This window comes from Eschrichtius robustus, chromosome 14, assembly GCF_028021215.1.
Source record: "Eschrichtius robustus isolate mEscRob2 chromosome 14, mEscRob2.pri, whole genome shotgun sequence".
Classification (NCBI taxonomy): Eukaryota; Metazoa; Chordata; class Mammalia; order Artiodactyla; family Eschrichtiidae; genus Eschrichtius; species Eschrichtius robustus.
In genome coordinates, this window is record NC_090837.1 from 14,616,598 (window position 1) to 14,632,263 (window position 15,666).

Sequence of the window (15,666 nt, forward strand, 5' to 3'; positions counted from 1 at the left end):
CCATTGGAAGTAGAGGGAGAGAAGTTTTGTCCTTCCTGACCAGCTGGGAGATGAATGAGGTCCACAGCAGAGAGTGAAACGAGGGGGAGATGGACCCAGAACAGGAATTGCTCTTTTGGCTCCCTCCATTCCGCCAAACCCGGCCGTCCAAGCTGGTCAGCAACCTGTTTCTTTCTGAGAGCTTACTGCCTCCAAAATGGGAACAGAAAAGTTGTCCTGTATTGTCCAGTGGCCACCCCGCAGAGGGGCATTTCCCCGTGCAGGTTCAAGAAGAAAGCAATGCAACCCCCAAGTATTATTTAATGCTCTTTATAGTACGCCCACAATCCAACATTTTTCTCTCTTAAAGGAAAAGGAGTATAATTTATTTTTTCTCTCAATAAGATCTGGCAGACATTAATGCCATGAGTTTTAGCTCCTGACTTTTCTCCTGCCACTTTGGAGACTTTTTCCAGGCAGGAGAAAGGGTTGCATGGACGGACGCGGGGAGCCTCAGGTGCCGATGGGGGTGGGCAGTATGCGTGAAGAGACCCCCTGGGATTCCTCAAGTCCCAGGTCCCTAGCTGAGATGTGCCGGATGCGGGCTTGGATGAAAGTATCCCACCCGCTGCGTGAGCGCACGTCTCCGAGGTCATCATTCGCCATTCAAAGTGGGGGCTTTTGCTGGAGACCTGAACTTACCCAGCAGAAGTTCTACTAAATCTCGATTTTCTCCCCCAGTTTAAAAAAAAGAGGGGAGTTTTTCAATCCCTGCCGTGTTGAACCCACTGAAGAGGCTCTGGGAAGCCAAGAGTGAAGGACGGAAGCGCCTTGCAGGCCTCAGGGCCCGCGGCAAAAGTGCGCGGCGATTGTCCTCCGGGCGCCCGGTGGTTGAGAGAGGTCGAGGGGACTCCAGGGTTGCCGTGGCGACCAGGAAACCCAGGGTCCTTGTGGAAACAATTGCCGGGAACTTTTCCACCGTGAACCTCTGTCAGTTGCACCCCACGGCCAGCCTCTGTTGGTTTCACCCCAGTGTTTTCCGGGTGTGATTGCGGCTGTGTCGGAGGAGCAAGGCGTTTGGGGTCCCCGCTCCCGGACCCTTCTGTCGCTGTCGAGGCTGCCCCCAAAGGCCAGAAACCCAGTACAAGGAGCCCAGAGGAGACCCGCTGGGGCGCTCTCGGCCCGAGCTGAAAGGGAAGAAAAATTAGAGGTCTCGACCAAGCAATCGTTTTGGTGATGGATCCTTCCAGTTTGGGGTTTGGCCGCCCTCGTCATCCACACCCCCACCCATCTCCCTTCACCTCCTCAAGGTCATTACTAGAGTTTTCACTCGCAGCTCCAGGCGGGGTGGCCTCCTCCATCCTCCACCCCTGCACCGGTGCAGAACTCCTTTCCGGCAAGTTTCTCCCAGAAAGAAAAGAGGAAGGAATGTGAGGTTTAGCCCTGCAGATGAATCTGCCTATTCCCGCGTCTATAAAACAGCCTCTAAGGTTCTCTTAAAACAGATAGGCCCAAAGCCTGATCAGACCTTAGGGTTTTCCAAAATCACTGGCCTGGCTCACTCTGGCCACAGGGTGAATGTTCCCTACCTAAATCGCTGGGTTGATTGGGAGATAGCAAGCTGAGCTTTCTTAAAGGAGGTAAATCTTCTCACAGCTGCCATCTCCTGTGCTTTCTTTGCTGTTACGTGTTCTGCCCCTCCGCAGGTAGACGGACAGAAACCATGTCCCTTCCCCCTTAAATAAAACGCTTCATGAAACATCGGATCGAATTGTCTCCGGTGGGGATACCATGCTCCCTGAGACCCCGGGCTGGCTGGAAAGAGGCCCGCGGGCAGCCAGAACTGGAAGAGTCAGAGTTTCGTCTGCGTTTTGAATTCTGCCCTTGGAGCAAGCTTAACACGTGTGGATTTAATTTCCCTTTCTTTCTTGCTTTCTTCCCCCCAGCCCGCCGCCCCACCTTGTGAGGAAACAAGAAAAATAGTCTGCCCTGTCGACAGCGCGACACCGTTCCCTTTGCCAAAGAAAATTTGTCTTTCCAGAGCCCCGGAGAGCTGCAGGCTCCCAAGTTTCCATCGCACCCTCCAGTTGAGGGAGGGAGTATCCACACAGCCACCTCCGCCCCTGATCCCGCCTGCATCCCAGACCTGGAGGTATTAGCCTAAATCTCTATCTTTCCAGGGTCAGAGCCCTGGAATGTAGTCTCTTCCCCACCCCCCACTCCTTTCGGGGCTGTGGGGACATTGTGACCCTGCAGACATGGTGACTAAATGAGGAGGCCTTTCTACAGGTTCTAGGCTGCGGGTACAACTGGAGTTCTCAGGCTCAGAGCAGCCTACGGAAGGGGGGGTGTGTGCTCCAGGTTTTCTCAGCTCAAGACCCTCACCCTTCTCTTCCACTGGGGACTTGCCAAAGTGGAGGGAAGCAAGAACAGGGACTCCTCTGCATCCAGGTGTGGTACTGCCTTCTCTGTTCTTCTGCAGATCTCCAGCGCTGATATTCTTCCAGGCTGAGCCTCTCGAATGAAGTTCCCGTAGCCATTTATTTCATTAACCTGACTGGGGTGGTGGTGGCCGTGGGGAAATCTCGTCCACCAAACTTGGGGGAGTGGAGAGGAGTATTTCCAAAGCACAGGGAACAACATCAACATGTCTAATCGGTAAAGTAAGTAACAAAACTAATTCTTGGTGGAAATATTGGAGAATATTGGATATTGAAATAATAATAACCGCCAGTATTCCCGGATACTTCTGGTCAAAAGGGAGGAAACCAGGAACCGAATAAAACATTGGGAAGGAGGATACTGCAGTCCTGGAAAAAAATACAACAGAGCCATAATTAACTAGGCAGCAGGGAAAGTGACCGCCTGGGAAACGAGGGAATTTCCCACCCTCAGTCTGACCCTCTCTTCTGCAAAACGAGTTGGTCAAAGTTTGCTTTCGCCATCATTTCTACTGTTGTTATAATTCTTATTAATTTTCCCAGTCCTATCTGCACTTCTACCTATTTTTCTGCCTTCGATAGAGATCCGAGTCAGGCGGGGACACATCGCGGAGAGAAACGGAAATGGGGTGAATTCTTAAGCGAGTTCTCTTTTGGGAGGAAAGAAATACGGTGGTTTGGAAGGCGACTTTCTTAAAAGCAGAAGGCAAGAGTGAAGGAAAAAGATCAACAGCGGTCGCCCTTGCTTTTATTGTTTTCGATTTTTAACACAGGAACCTCTGCTTCCCTATCCATTGCAATATTAAAATCAAGGCAGGAATTTTGCAAAATGAGGAAAATACATTTCGGGAGAAAACCGAGCGCGGGTGGGGGTGGGGATGGGGATGGGGGTAGGGATGGGGGTGGCAGTTCGGGGAAAGCATCGGTCCTCCGAAAGAAGGAAGGGAGGTTGCAGATCGAAGCCTCTCTTTCAAGTTAACTGTCCAATGACTGGGGAAAGAATGGAGATTCTCAAACCTAGTTGCGGTCTTCAGTTTATTCTACCAGTGCTGCGGCCTCCGGACCCTCTGGGACAGCGGGTCCGGAAGCTGAGCATACGGAATCCTTTGTGAGTCGGTCCGGGTCGTTGCGGGGCTCGCGCCAGGGATGCGAGAGAAAGGAGCCAAACGGAAAAGAGCTCGCCCCGCTCGGAGTTTCGCTTTCCCCTTCCAGTCTCGGCGGGGCCCAGGCCTCCGTTTCCGGCCCACCTCGGCCCAGAGGTCAAATAGAAACCCATCTCCAGGTTCTGGGTGAAGGATTTGGGGTTGCGCTCTTGGGCATCTGGGAACAAACGCTGCACCCAAAGGGCCTCGGAGTGGGTAAAAGATAATTATTAATAATTTGGGAAATGAAAGCGAATCTCGGGAAAGTCACTGCGGCCTGGTCGAGAGGAGAGACAGGGGTTCTGCTTGCTGGAAGCAGCAGAGTCTGCGGCCGGACTGGCCCGGGCGCCCGCGTCCGGCGCTGGAAACCACTGCCAGGTCTCCCCGCGGGCGCGACCTTACCTCCTGAGGCTGCTCGGTCGACTGCGTTCCTGCACTTTCTGTTGCTGCTCCAGCCCCAGACCGACGGGGCCTGGAGCCAAGCCATGCTTCGGAAAGCCCGGGGGGGTGGGGTGGGGCTGGGGGCACGCGCGCAACCCAGGCTCGAACCCCGAAGCCGCGGGCAAGTCCAGAGTCCGATGTCCGGCTCCTTCGGGGCCCCTAGGAGGGGAACTTACCCTTTCCAGAAGGCCGGGCGCTCGCTCGCTCGCTCCGCGCTGGGTAGGCCTAGCTCTCCTTTCAGCGCCGCCCGGGGCGTCTATGCGGTACGTTTCGCAGCTGAACCTAGTGGGTTTCCAGCTGCGCGCAAAAGCTTGTGCGCATCCGCCACGCGGCTGCTGAGAAGTTATGCCCCCTGACGAGACTAATATTAATAATAATAATCGTCACTACAAAATAAAGTGGAGCGCCTCGTCCCTCTGCAGGACCCGGCACTACAATTTTTCTCTGCACAAATCACCCTCCCGCATCCCGCCCCCGCCGGGCCACGCTGGGACCAGTTGCATCCCCCGACCTAGCTAAAGGAGGATTCGCAGAATGGACTTTTTCTCAGCGAGAAACGATGCGGACGACTCTCTCTTCCTCCAAACGTCTCTGTCTCTTTTCCCCTCCGCGATTAACCCAGTAATTACTTCTATGCACGCCTGCAAGCGGGCAGTGAGTTATCGCGTCCCAAACTTAATCAGCTAGAGAAGGCGCCTCAATAGTCATATGCTGAGAGCTCCTCCTGGGAAAAAATTGTTTTAAAATAATGAGAAGACTCTTGCCTCCTGAGAGAGACCTCGATTCCAACCCCCCCCCCCCCCGCCCCCGCCAACTCGGTTTTTTTTCCAATCTATGCACTGATGTGGGCTCCCACCTCCCTTCGCCAAAAGACCCCCTCCCCCTCCCTAAGAAAATCGATCGTGGCTTTATTTGTGGCTGATGTCCACCACCCCCATTTCCCCAGAGAGCGCTGGATTTGTTTATTTCTTTATTTATTCCCGTGGCCCAGGCGTCTGAGACTTGTGGCTGCGCAGACCCGGGCGGGAGTGATAGGCGAAGACGGAGAGGACTCAACCTCCCGCCGCTGCCCCCCAGTCGAGCGTGACAGCGCGCGGGCCTGTTGCGTGACTCGTGACGTCTCCAAGTCCTATAGGTGCAGCGGCTGGTGAGATAGTCGGTATCGCCTGATTGCCTCTTTATTTTATTGGGGTATGCCTGGTAATAAACAGTAATATTTAATTTGTCGAAGACCACGAACCAACTTCGAGCTGGGAGGTACACACTACTCTTGAAAGACGCTGGAAGAAGGCTTGGCCTACAAGGGGTCTCTTTTGGGGGGTCCTTGCCAAACTCTTCATCTGAACCCCTCCCAGCGAGCCTTTACTCTCGGCATCTGCGCTGGAAAGAAGAGGTGGGAGTTTTGGAGGTGAGTGTCGCCCTGGAGAGCTCTGGGGTGGGGGGTAGAGGATTCTCTTAGCACTGGCCTGCCCACGGCCCCTTGGCTTCCCTCCCCACCTCGGCCCTGCTGAATCCACTCCACTGCCAGCCTTGCTCCTTTTTTTTCCACCGTGGAAATAAGAATGCACTCTCTTGCTCACAAGAGTGTCACCTGGCAAGAATAGATTCGCCCTTGAGATTTCAAAATCCCAATTTAACTTGGTGACCCGCAGAATCTGCACTTCACAAACTAAGTGAATCTGGGCCAATTACTTGGGGGAGTACGGATTCTCCCTCTCGGGAGGGGCCTGCAGATTATTTATGGGAATTTATTTTATCCGCAAATCTCTGAGAATTTAAAGGGATTGGAGAGCTCTTTCTGGATTTCCCCTTCCTTTTTGCCAGAGATGCAGGCTCTTCCTGAAGCCATGTCTGTTTTCCGTCGTTGGCCGGGGGTCGCCCCCTGAGCGAGCCCAAAGTCCTCTGAGCTGACATTTTGGAAGAGTGAGGGTGTTTTCACAAATAAATAAACTGTCTCAGCAAAAGGCTGTTTGAAAGCAAACCTGGAAGGTGGAGTGAGAACTCTAGAGAATGCTTGGCTCGGCTTTCTCTCTAGTTGCCCCACTTTTAGGGTTGGACAATCCACTTTGGAATTTTGCAGCGATGCTTCAGGCCTGCCCTGGGATTTTAGTTCCCGGGGCCATAGAGGATGGCACTGAGGCGGCCTCAGATCTCCCTGGTGCTTCTCCTCCCTCCATCCCTCTCCCCAGACCTTGGCCTGCAGGCCTGAATCTCTAGACAGAGGCTGAGAAAAGAACAGGGTGACAGAGACATGGGTGAGAAACAAAAACGGGGACCCTGACGTTTGTTCCAAGCACTAATTCTTGACTTTCCAAGCTGGGTCTGCTCAGGCTAAGACCTACTGACTGTGTTTACGCTTCTATTGACCTCTTCAACTCGACCCTCAAAATAATACATTTCAGATAGGGGGAGGGCAGGGAGAGGAGCCGAGTGGAGATGAAAACCCCAGCCAGCCCCCAGTGACTGTTTGATTATTTTAATAAAACTGGGCACTGCCTTGTGTACACCTCCATCACGGGAGGTCTGGTGGCCCTGAGGGGGTGGGAGCGCAGGGCGGTTTCTGGGCATCTTTGATCTCGGCCCCTATCCCCACGCACCTTCACCCTGCCTTCACCCCGGAGTCTCTCAGAGTCGGGGTGATGAGTGGGGATGGGGGGAGATATCAGGGCGGCTAGCGGCGGCAGGCTGGGCCAGGCGGGGTCAGGCAGTTCTCCGTCTTGAGGTCAGCGGTGGAGAGAGAACGCGGGCAAGGGTGCAGAGGAGGCTCCCAGCGTGTGTGTGCACGCCTCGTGCGTTCGTACTCCGTTCTCCGCACAGCCGCGTCACCGAGATTACTTCCCGGGCAGAAGCCGAGCGGGTTTGCGATGATTTGTGCAGGATTTTTTGCAGCCACCGAGCCGCGCTCAGAGAAGCAGAGATGGATGGAGGTTGGAGAGCGGGTGGAGAGGAGGGGGTGATCTCGAGGTCTGGGTTTGAGAGTCTTGTTGTGATTTGAGTGTTCGGGAAATCTAATGGAAAAGGTGGTTGGGGGAGGGAGTGGGAAGGGAGAGGGAGGAGGGAGGAAGGGAGGAAGGGAGGGAGAGAGAGAGAGAGACAGACAGAGGCAGGCGGCGTGCAGTGGCAGCTAGTTGGATAGGCAATTTCAGTACTTTGTAAGCATCAAGGCAGCCCAACGTCACCGAGCTCAGCTGAGTCGGCTTGTATTTCTGAGAGAGAGACAGAGAGAGAGAGAGAGAGACAGAGAGACAGAGAGAGAGAGGGAGAGAGACCGACTCTTACCTCGGATTCCGGAACTTTAACCCTGAAAGCTGCGCTCAGAAAGGACGTCTACCATTCGCAGGCTCCCTCTTGTCTCCCAATTTTCCCTCCCTGTGGGTACAAGGGAGAAGCAGGGCACTGAGATTATATTATTGGAGGTGCTCCCGGAGGCTGCTGTTTTGCTTTCTTCGGAGCCCTTCTGGCGCCTGACAACTTGGAAGTCTTTAGGGAGCGCGAGCGCAAGCGGGGGAGGTGTGTGAGTTGAATTGTGGGCAGTCACTGCCGAGGCTCCCGCGGTGGGTCCTCCTTTGTAGGCAGCGGTAGCCGCTGGTCTGGGGAAGCAGTCCCCCCCATAGACCCCGGAGCCACCATGCCCGCGCCCCCGCCTCGCCGCCGGCTTCCCTGCTAGGAGCCAGAAGGGATGCAGTGAATGCACCGGCTTCACCGAGCGAGGTAACAGTTCCGCAGATGGCCCGGGAGGCTGGGGAGGGAGCCCGCCGGCCGAGCCGGCTCAGGGAGGCGCGGAACGCGGCACTCGAAGCCTGGCCTCGGATTTTGCAGGGCCCGGCTCGCGGAGATTTTACGCGGCCCGGAGCTGCCCGGCGCGTAGAGCCGAGGAGGCGGCCGGGGCTGGGGGAGAGGCGTTGAGGTTTGCAGCACGCGCGGCCCGGTTCTGTCAAGCCGCATCTCGTTCGGCCCCGCCAGCCCCGAGATCCCCGGGACCCCGGCCAGGGCTCGCGGTGGGACTGTCCCCGCGGCCGGCGGTGAAATGGGAGCGCACGTGGGGCACGCCAGCCCCACTTTCTTTTGTTATGAGCAGGCTTCGGGGCTCCCCTCACCGCCTACCCCAAACCCCAAGGGCGTGGTGAAAGAGGCGGCTTGGGTGGGAGTCGGGCCTCAGAAGCTGATCTTCTCCTCGGCACCATTTCTGGGTCTCCTGCCACTGCAGACCCGGGGTGGGATCCAGCCTTTTGCCCAAGCGGCTGCTAAGATTTGGGGGAGGGGGGAGGCATTTCTTGCGCCTCCTTCCCTGTCTTCCCGGGTTTTGAGGGAGGAAATCCCTACTTGGGAACGTAGAGGATGTTGGAAGGAGATCAGAGCAGGAGGCAGGCTCCTCCGGGCTTGAACCGTTCTGCAGCTGTTATTTTGCGTGTTCCAACCTCACATGCTTGTAACCCCGGGCCATTTTGCAAGTTGTGTCAGACCTCAGTGGCCGGTTCAACGCCGGAAGCCCAGGATTTATCCGGGCACCACTTTGGCGTCGCCAACCCCGAGCTTGGGCCTGCAGTTCCAGCGAGCCAGGCCCGACGGAAGCTCGGAGAAGCTCCCCTCGGCCAGGCCGCTCGACAAAATGCCCGTCTCGGGCTGGAGAGCCGAGAAAACGAGGAGAACGCGCCCCCAGCGCTGGCCTCCGGCACCCAGCCGCGCACCGCCCTCCGAACCGCTGCGCCGCCGCTTTCCTGCCCTGTTTGGCTCCTTTTTACTTTTCATGTTGCTTACAGTTGGGGGAAAGGGGAGGACTCAATGTTAAAGGACTTTTAATTTCAAGGCCTGTGACCGATAGAAGATGAACGTGAATTCTCAAGACCTGGTTTCTCGATCAGCAGATCTTTCCTATGTTTTTGGTTTTTGCGAGAGGCGGGTTATTTCAGGCATTTTGCCTGCTGCAGAAAAATATTCCTCTTGTGAGTTTTCATAAACAGGGCTCTGCTGGCCTCTTGTAATTTGACGAAGAAAAAAAACAATCTCAGAAGGGCACCAGGTTTGTGTTTTGTTTTGTTTTTGGTTCGTACCCAATGGCTTCCAAAAATACCCAGGCCTTATCTTTATTGGCTCTTCCAGAAGTCCAGACAAATTTGACGGGCAGCTCGCTTATCGCGGGGGAGCCTGCGAAGGGGAGATGCGGGCCTCGCCTCCTCCCGCTGTGACGCGGGTCTTTCGCAAGAGGTTGTGCGTGGTCTTAAAGTAATAGTAATGATAATCATAACGGGACCTTCTGCAGCCTCCTTCAGCTGGGGACGGAGGTGCTGGTAGCTGGAAACTGCGGCTGGCAGCCTACTCACTGTTCCCTCCTGTCACCAGAACTGTGCTTCCAACCTCTTTTTCTTCCTCTGCGCCCACCCCGTCCCCCGCCATCTGTCTTTCTCTTTCCTTCCCGTCCTCAGAGCAGGACCCCGGGCGGTCACAGGGCCCCGGGCTCACCATGGCCGACGCAGACGAGGGCTTTGGCCTGGCTCACACACCCCTGGAACCAGACTCCAAGGATCTACCCTGTGACTCAAAACCCGAGAGCGCGCTAGGGGCCCCCAGCAAGTCCCCGTCGTCCCCGCAGGCCGCCTTCACCCAGCAGGTAAGAAGGGCCTTGGGGACCTTTGCAGAAACCAAAGCCCCTCTTTCGAGTGTTTGGGCAAGGGGGGCGGGCAGTGCCCATGATTTGCCCCTTTTCTTTTTATCCTTGCGCAATTCCACCCTTCTCTGCCGTGCCTCCCTGAATGCCAGTATAGTGCCATCCACTTTATTGTGACGATTATCTTTATGGCCAGAGGATTTTTGAAATACATTGAAGTTGTTAGGGGAGCCTCAAAGATCCGGCTCTTTGGGGCCAGCGAACAATGGCCCAGATCATTTCTTTCCTGCTGCACTAGGTGTAAACTCGGCTTGAACGCCTCATTAAGGGTCGGGTCAGCGGCCGCTTCAGGCCGGCATGAGCGATGGCTTGACCCCTCTTCAGATCTTTCGTAGCCTTCGCCTCCTCCCGCCTCCTCCGCGTCACCGCGCAGCCGCGCGCGCTGCACCGTTTGTCTGGCGGCCGGGGCCTGGTGGGCTGGCTCCGCGGGGCCGGCGGCGGGGAGCGCGCGCGGCTGGGCCGGGAGGGCGCGGGGAGCCCGGGCTCGCCTGGCTGGAAGCTGGGCCCGAGCCGAGCGTGAAGCCTCGCCTCTCGCTCTGTGCCCTTCACCCCCGGCGCCCTGGGCGCTCAAGGCGTCGTCCGCAGACCTTGATGGTTTTGGAATAGGGTGTCAGAGGGCTGGAAGCGGGGTGTCTTGACAAGAAAAGATGTTTGCACACAGCTAAAACCCTTCTTTGGGATTTCGATGTCCTTCCTGGCTTTTTCATTGTCTCTCTCCTTTGCCCTTCACATCTCAGGAAGATGCGCGTATATTTGTATTGAGACAGTGGGCACGCATTTTCAGAAACTTAAAGAGGTTTTCTTTCAGGGAAAAACAAATCTACTTGTTAGACGTTTACAAATTATTGCAAAACGAAGACTTTGTATGTAATTTTTTTGTATGGGTTTTGTAAAATAACTTGTAGTTGAAAGTAGAAATGTTAAATCGCTTCGCCCATAACCCAAACAGCTTGAAATGAACGAAGCTGGATGTGAGGAGGGCCTAGGAGGTATGTTAATATAGACATTTGAGAATTAATTTTTGTTTGGGATTGTGGAAACCTATTATATAAATATTTAAAATTTTATATTTCACCTATGTCTACATATGCACTGCCATGGTGAGAATAAACACGCATGTATACAGTGCACATCTGTCTATTTTCGTGTGGACATCTGGGTGTCTACATAAGAATATCCTGGGTGGGTTTTTCAAGATTGAGGTATTTTTTTTTTTTTTTCCTTTTAGCTGCCCCTTGGCTAAAGCGGATTGGGATTGGTCCCATTTTTTTCTCAGCCCCCCTCCTCCCCATGCACATTCTGGAACACCCTGATGGCTGGGGTTTTTTCTCTAGCCTTGTGTTGGTGGCATTAGAAGGAGACAGCTCTGCACTGTGGGATTAAGACCTGCCCGGGAGAGAGCATTCACAGGGATTCCTGGGCAGGGGCTGCTCCAGAGCCCAGACACTGCTGCAGTGGGCTGGGGGCAGATTTCAGCCTACGAGCCCACTGCCTCGAGGGGGAAGGAAGAGAAAGCTCTGTGTTTTGGGGGAGTTTGGGGAGGCAAGCCTCATTGACTTTTCTCTCCTTCTTATAGGGCATGGAAGGGATCAAGGTGTTTCTCCATGAAAGAGAACTGTGGCTGAAATTCCACGAAGTGGGCACGGAAATGATCATAACCAAGGCTGGCAGGTGAGATGGTCACCTCTGTGGAGGAGGTACAGGGAACTTGTGGGAGAGACTAAGAAAGGTGTGGGAGACCAGAAAAAGGGGAGAATAGAAACAGAGAGGGAGGGAGAGAGACAGCGAGAGCGAGAGAATATGAATATATCTTATTTGACTCTATTCTGGTTAAAGAGGAGAACGGTGAATTCCTCCAGTGATCTCCACCGGTGAGACGGGAAATACCTGAAAGATTCAACTCAGGGAACTGGGTGTTTCTTCCACCTCGTATATAAGAAGAAGCAAGAGCTTGGGAGGCTGTGCTATCTGGATGGATTAGTAATAAGAGAAGGAGGGATGAGGTGGGAGAGCCAACGGGAGAACAGAGAGTTGCAGAGACACACAGAGATGAGACGGGGTTTGGGTTTCATGGGATCTCAGACTTGATTCCTGGCCCAGACCCTCCTTCCCACCCTCCCTGACCTTGGAGCGGTTCCAGAGTCCCACCCGATCGCCAAACTCGGAATCGTTGAATGTATTCGCTACCTCTTTCATTGTTTATAGAAAGCAGGCGAAGCCTTTGAAAGTGAACCGGGGCTCGGCAGGTCTCTATATACAGACACCGATAAACACGGCCGTTTCATCAAGACACTCACCCCGGAGTTCCTCTTAAAAGCTCACAGTTTTAGCTAGAAATGCGAGACTTCTGGGGGAGGGGGTAGGAGGGCCGTGCAACTCGGTATCTCAGCGTCTGAGTGCGCCCGGGTGCGGGGACAACCCCGCCACGTCCCTACCGGCGCTGGACTGGCCCTCCGCGTCCCTGAGGGCAGAAAGTCCCCGTCTGCGCACAGCAGGCGTGTGAAGCCGAGGATCCGGTAGGCCGAAGCCACCGAGTGTGTGAAAGGGGCGGGTGGAGCCGCCTCGCCAGACGCCCACCGCTTGTGCAGCCCAAGCCTCCCGCAATAAACTGACAACAGTGACATTTATTATTATTTGAAATTAAACAATGTGTGCTCCCCCGCTCAGCCCGAGCGAGCAGGAGGCGCGTTCTGTTTATACCAAAGAACTCAGGTCCTCTTCCCATTCCGCCGAGGAAGGAAAGGGCGGCCGGGGCCTCCTTTTTCCCTCCCAAGCCTGAGCCAACGGGATTTAACTATAAAAGGCCTGCGAAGCCTCCGGCGCCTGCGCCTCCGCCTCCAGGCGCGCTCGCTCGGGCAGATAAACACCGCGAGGCGAGGCTCCAAGGCCAGAGGGAGAGGTCTCCACTCACCCCTTCCCGCCATCCTTGAGCGAGCCAGGTTCCAGCAACTGGTCCTTGCGCCCCGGGCGGCCTTGGGAAGGCTTGCTTTCCGGGGCGCCCTCCTCCCGAGGCCGGATGGAGATGGGGAGCGCGCCCGGCACATGCGGGGCGGCGGAACCTCCTTGCAACCACCCGATCCTCGCGCAGGGCCCGGTTCCGTCCGAAACTAAATTTCTTTGAGGAGGGCCAAAGCGTTTGGACTCTCTAAGGAGGAGTGCCAGGCGCCTCGGAGATGTGGTGGGGACATTTAGGAAGAAACTCCTGCGGGACACTCGTGTCAGAGGTCACGCACCGAGCTGTACCCTGGGGGCGGAGTGAAGCCAGGACGTGCCGTGGGTATCCACGCGCGGGCAGCCCCAGGGAGCATCCAGGTGGGTGCCCACGTGACGCGCAACGCTGCTCAGAGCGGCCAAAGCACCTGGCTGGGCGGAGGAAGCCAACTTTTTTCTTTTTCTTTTCCTTTTTTTTTTTTTTTAACAAGCCTTTTCCTGCCCCCAAATAAAAAAGTAGGTGTCTGGTTCTGAAAAGAGTCTTTAGCAAGAGTTGAAATGAGGGGTCCCTTTCAGGGCTTCCTCGAAACCGGTCTCTTGAAGTCCTCGCCGTCTGCTTTCTATTTCCTCCTATAGATAGGTGTAGTCCCAGCCTGCTTTCTCATCTCTTGGCCTTTCTCCTCCCCATAACTTGGAGGGAAACCTGGGATGGATCTTGGCAAGAGCGGAGCAGGGGCCGCGTTTCTCGTCCACGTTTCTTAAAAGATCGATTCTTCCATCAAAATTTGTGGACGCGCTCTTCAGAATATTTGCATTAATTCCCTCTGCCTCTGTGTCTCCTCCTCCTCCCCGTCTCTCCTAGGCGGATGTTTCCCAGTTACAAAGTGAAGGTGACCGGCCTTAATCCCAAAACGAAGTACATTCTCCTTATGGACATCGTTCCCGCCGACGACCACAGATACAAGTTCGCAGATAATAAATGGTAGGCACCGTAGCGGCTGGCGGGGAGGGCGGGGAGGACCGTGCAAACCAAACTTCCCTCTCCCCACTGAACCAATAAACATTGTTTTGAGCTCCTACTGTGTGCTAGAGGTTTTTGCTGCCCCTTCCGCTGCATCCTCCTGACCTCACCCTGAGAAAAAGAAAGAGCAGCCATTAGCCCCCATTTTATAAACGAGAAAACTGAGGCTCAGAGGAAGTAAAGTGCCCATGTCTGTTGCTGCATCGGAGGGTTGTGGATTTTTAAAAAGGGTATTGTTACCAAGCGTTGGAGCTATTTCTGGGGGCATAAACCATTAACAGTTATTTTTTATGAGTTACCTGCTTTGAACATGCCTTTTTTATGAAATTGCAAAATCAGTCCGGGGTATTTGAGTTAAACAGGCAAGAGAGGAGAGGCCCATTCCTTGGGTACATTGCTCCGGCGGCTGCCAAGAGTGCAGAGGCTTGAAGACGAAGCCCCTTTGGAAAGCCCTCAAGGAGTCTTCCCGAGACTTTTTTGCACATCCAGGCTTCCAGAACCCGCCAGTTGTTCATGGGCAGAGAGACGCTTCGAGGCTCCCCACGGCGCCCTTGGTGCTGGGGGAGGAATTAGATGGAAGGAGAAAGAGCCGGGCGGCGGCGGTGGTGGTGGGAGCGCTCGCCTGGACACCAACTCCAGGCTTTCTGCGCATCTGGCATTGCAGATGCCCAAGCAAGACCTGAGGGTCAGGCCATTTCCAGATCATTCTCGTATTCAGCAGCCGTTGCTTTGCTCAAGAACCAGCCGGCACCACGGTGCACTAAGTCTAGGGGGGTGGCGCCTCTCCTTGGTCTAGGTCTGTGACGGGCAAAGCGGAGCCCGCCATGCCGGGCCGCCTCTACGTGCACCCGGACTCGCCGGCCACTGGGGCGCATTGGATGCGGCAGCTCGTCTCCTTCCAGAAACTCAAGCTCACCAACAACCACCTGGACCCATTTGGGCATGTGAGTACCTCGTGCAGATCTTCCTTGTATCTTCAGGTTCACACCTTCTCTTCCTCACCTGACTCTCCTCTCTCTCTTCTCCAGGACTTTCTCTCTCTTCTTGGCTCCTCACGCTGCCCACCCACGCTTCTTTCTTTGCTCCATTTCACCTGCCTTGGTCTTTTACTCTCTCTCCCTTCTTGACCTGGCCTTCCTTTCTCTTCCCCTTTCTCTCCTCTTTCTCATCTCTCTTTTCTTTTCTCTTATTTCTCACACCTTCTAATTCTTCCTGGCTGTGTCCGCCTCTCTCCTACCCAGACATCTGCCCCTTGCCGTCCACCCCGTGGTCCACTAGTTCACGCTCTGGGTGTGTCTTTCCCGGGTGGCTGACGATCAAGCCCCCTAGGTCTCCTGGCCTGGGGCTCTCACCCTGCATCCCTGCTGCCAGCACCCAACCCGCCTGCCTTTGCTGAGGGACAGAGGTCATGGGGTGACTAAGGCAGTTCACTCTGGGCCTGGAATTCCTGTTCGTTCAGCCCCATCTGTGATGAGGGGTGGGGAGCAGTGTTTTGAGTCCTGCCGAAAACATGGGCCCTCTAGCTCGGCAGGTACTCAGCACAGACTGCAGAGGCTGGACCACGATGGGCGCTGTATACCTTACCTACTTCCTTCCAAATCCTGCCATATTATGGGGATGTTCCGGCTGAAAGGGAGACCTTAGGGCCCCCTGCTTCCTCTTTTACAGATGGGGAAACCAACCCACCAGAGGCGAACTCCGGTACTCGTGCCCCTTTTAGCTCGACACTCTTGGGTTTATCTGTTTTTTTCCCAACTTCCAGCTTTCCCCCCTCCTCCCCCCATGCCCAGAGTGGGCAAACCAAGATCAGGGCCCTACACCTGGAATCTGGATTGGCCCCGAGACAGAGGAGCCTGATGAACTCCCTGAAATTGCAGGATATTGAGCGTGCAGTCCCCCACCCTCCAAGAGAATGTGTAGCTTCTAGTAGATTCTCTATAGGGTATCATCCTCTCTTCCCCCAAAGAAAAACAAATGAACAGAACACTGATTTGAGGGAAAACGTCCCTAAATCTCTTCATTGGAAATAATCACAAGGACAGAACG

General features: G+C 54.9%; 1 protein-coding gene and 1 long non-coding RNA gene across 4 annotated transcripts in view; one reads left to right on the forward strand and one right to left on the reverse strand.

Moving 5' to 3' along the window:
- Positions 1-282: 282 nt before the first annotated feature.
- On the reverse strand, positions 283-4,756 carry LOC137776963 (uncharacterized). 2 transcript variants are annotated; one of them, XR_011076366.1, is made up of 3 exons: positions 2,365-4,756; positions 1,298-1,383; positions 283-1,166 (listed from the first exon to the last, which is right to left on the reverse strand). It is a non-coding gene; the product is annotated as an uncharacterized lncRNA (long non-coding RNA). The 2 variants fall into 2 exon arrangements; XR_011076367.1 differs by having other exon boundaries at positions 1,281-1,383.
- A 2,320-nt stretch (positions 4,757-7,076) lies between these two features.
- The window catches only part of TBX5 (T-box transcription factor 5), a 45,191-nt gene continuing 36,601 nt past the window's right edge, over positions 7,077-15,666 (forward strand). For both annotated transcript variants that reach the window (XM_068563503.1, XM_068563504.1), the window contains exons 1-5: positions 7,077-7,714; positions 9,427-9,611; positions 11,245-11,339; positions 13,462-13,581; positions 14,417-14,564. In XM_068563503.1, coding sequence (XP_068419604.1) covers positions 9,465-9,611; positions 11,245-11,339; positions 13,462-13,581; positions 14,417-14,564 — 510 coding nt within the window. In that variant the 5' untranslated portion in view covers positions 7,077-7,714; positions 9,427-9,464. The remainder of the gene's footprint in view (positions 7,715-9,426; positions 9,612-11,244; positions 11,340-13,461; positions 13,582-14,416; positions 14,565-15,666) is intronic.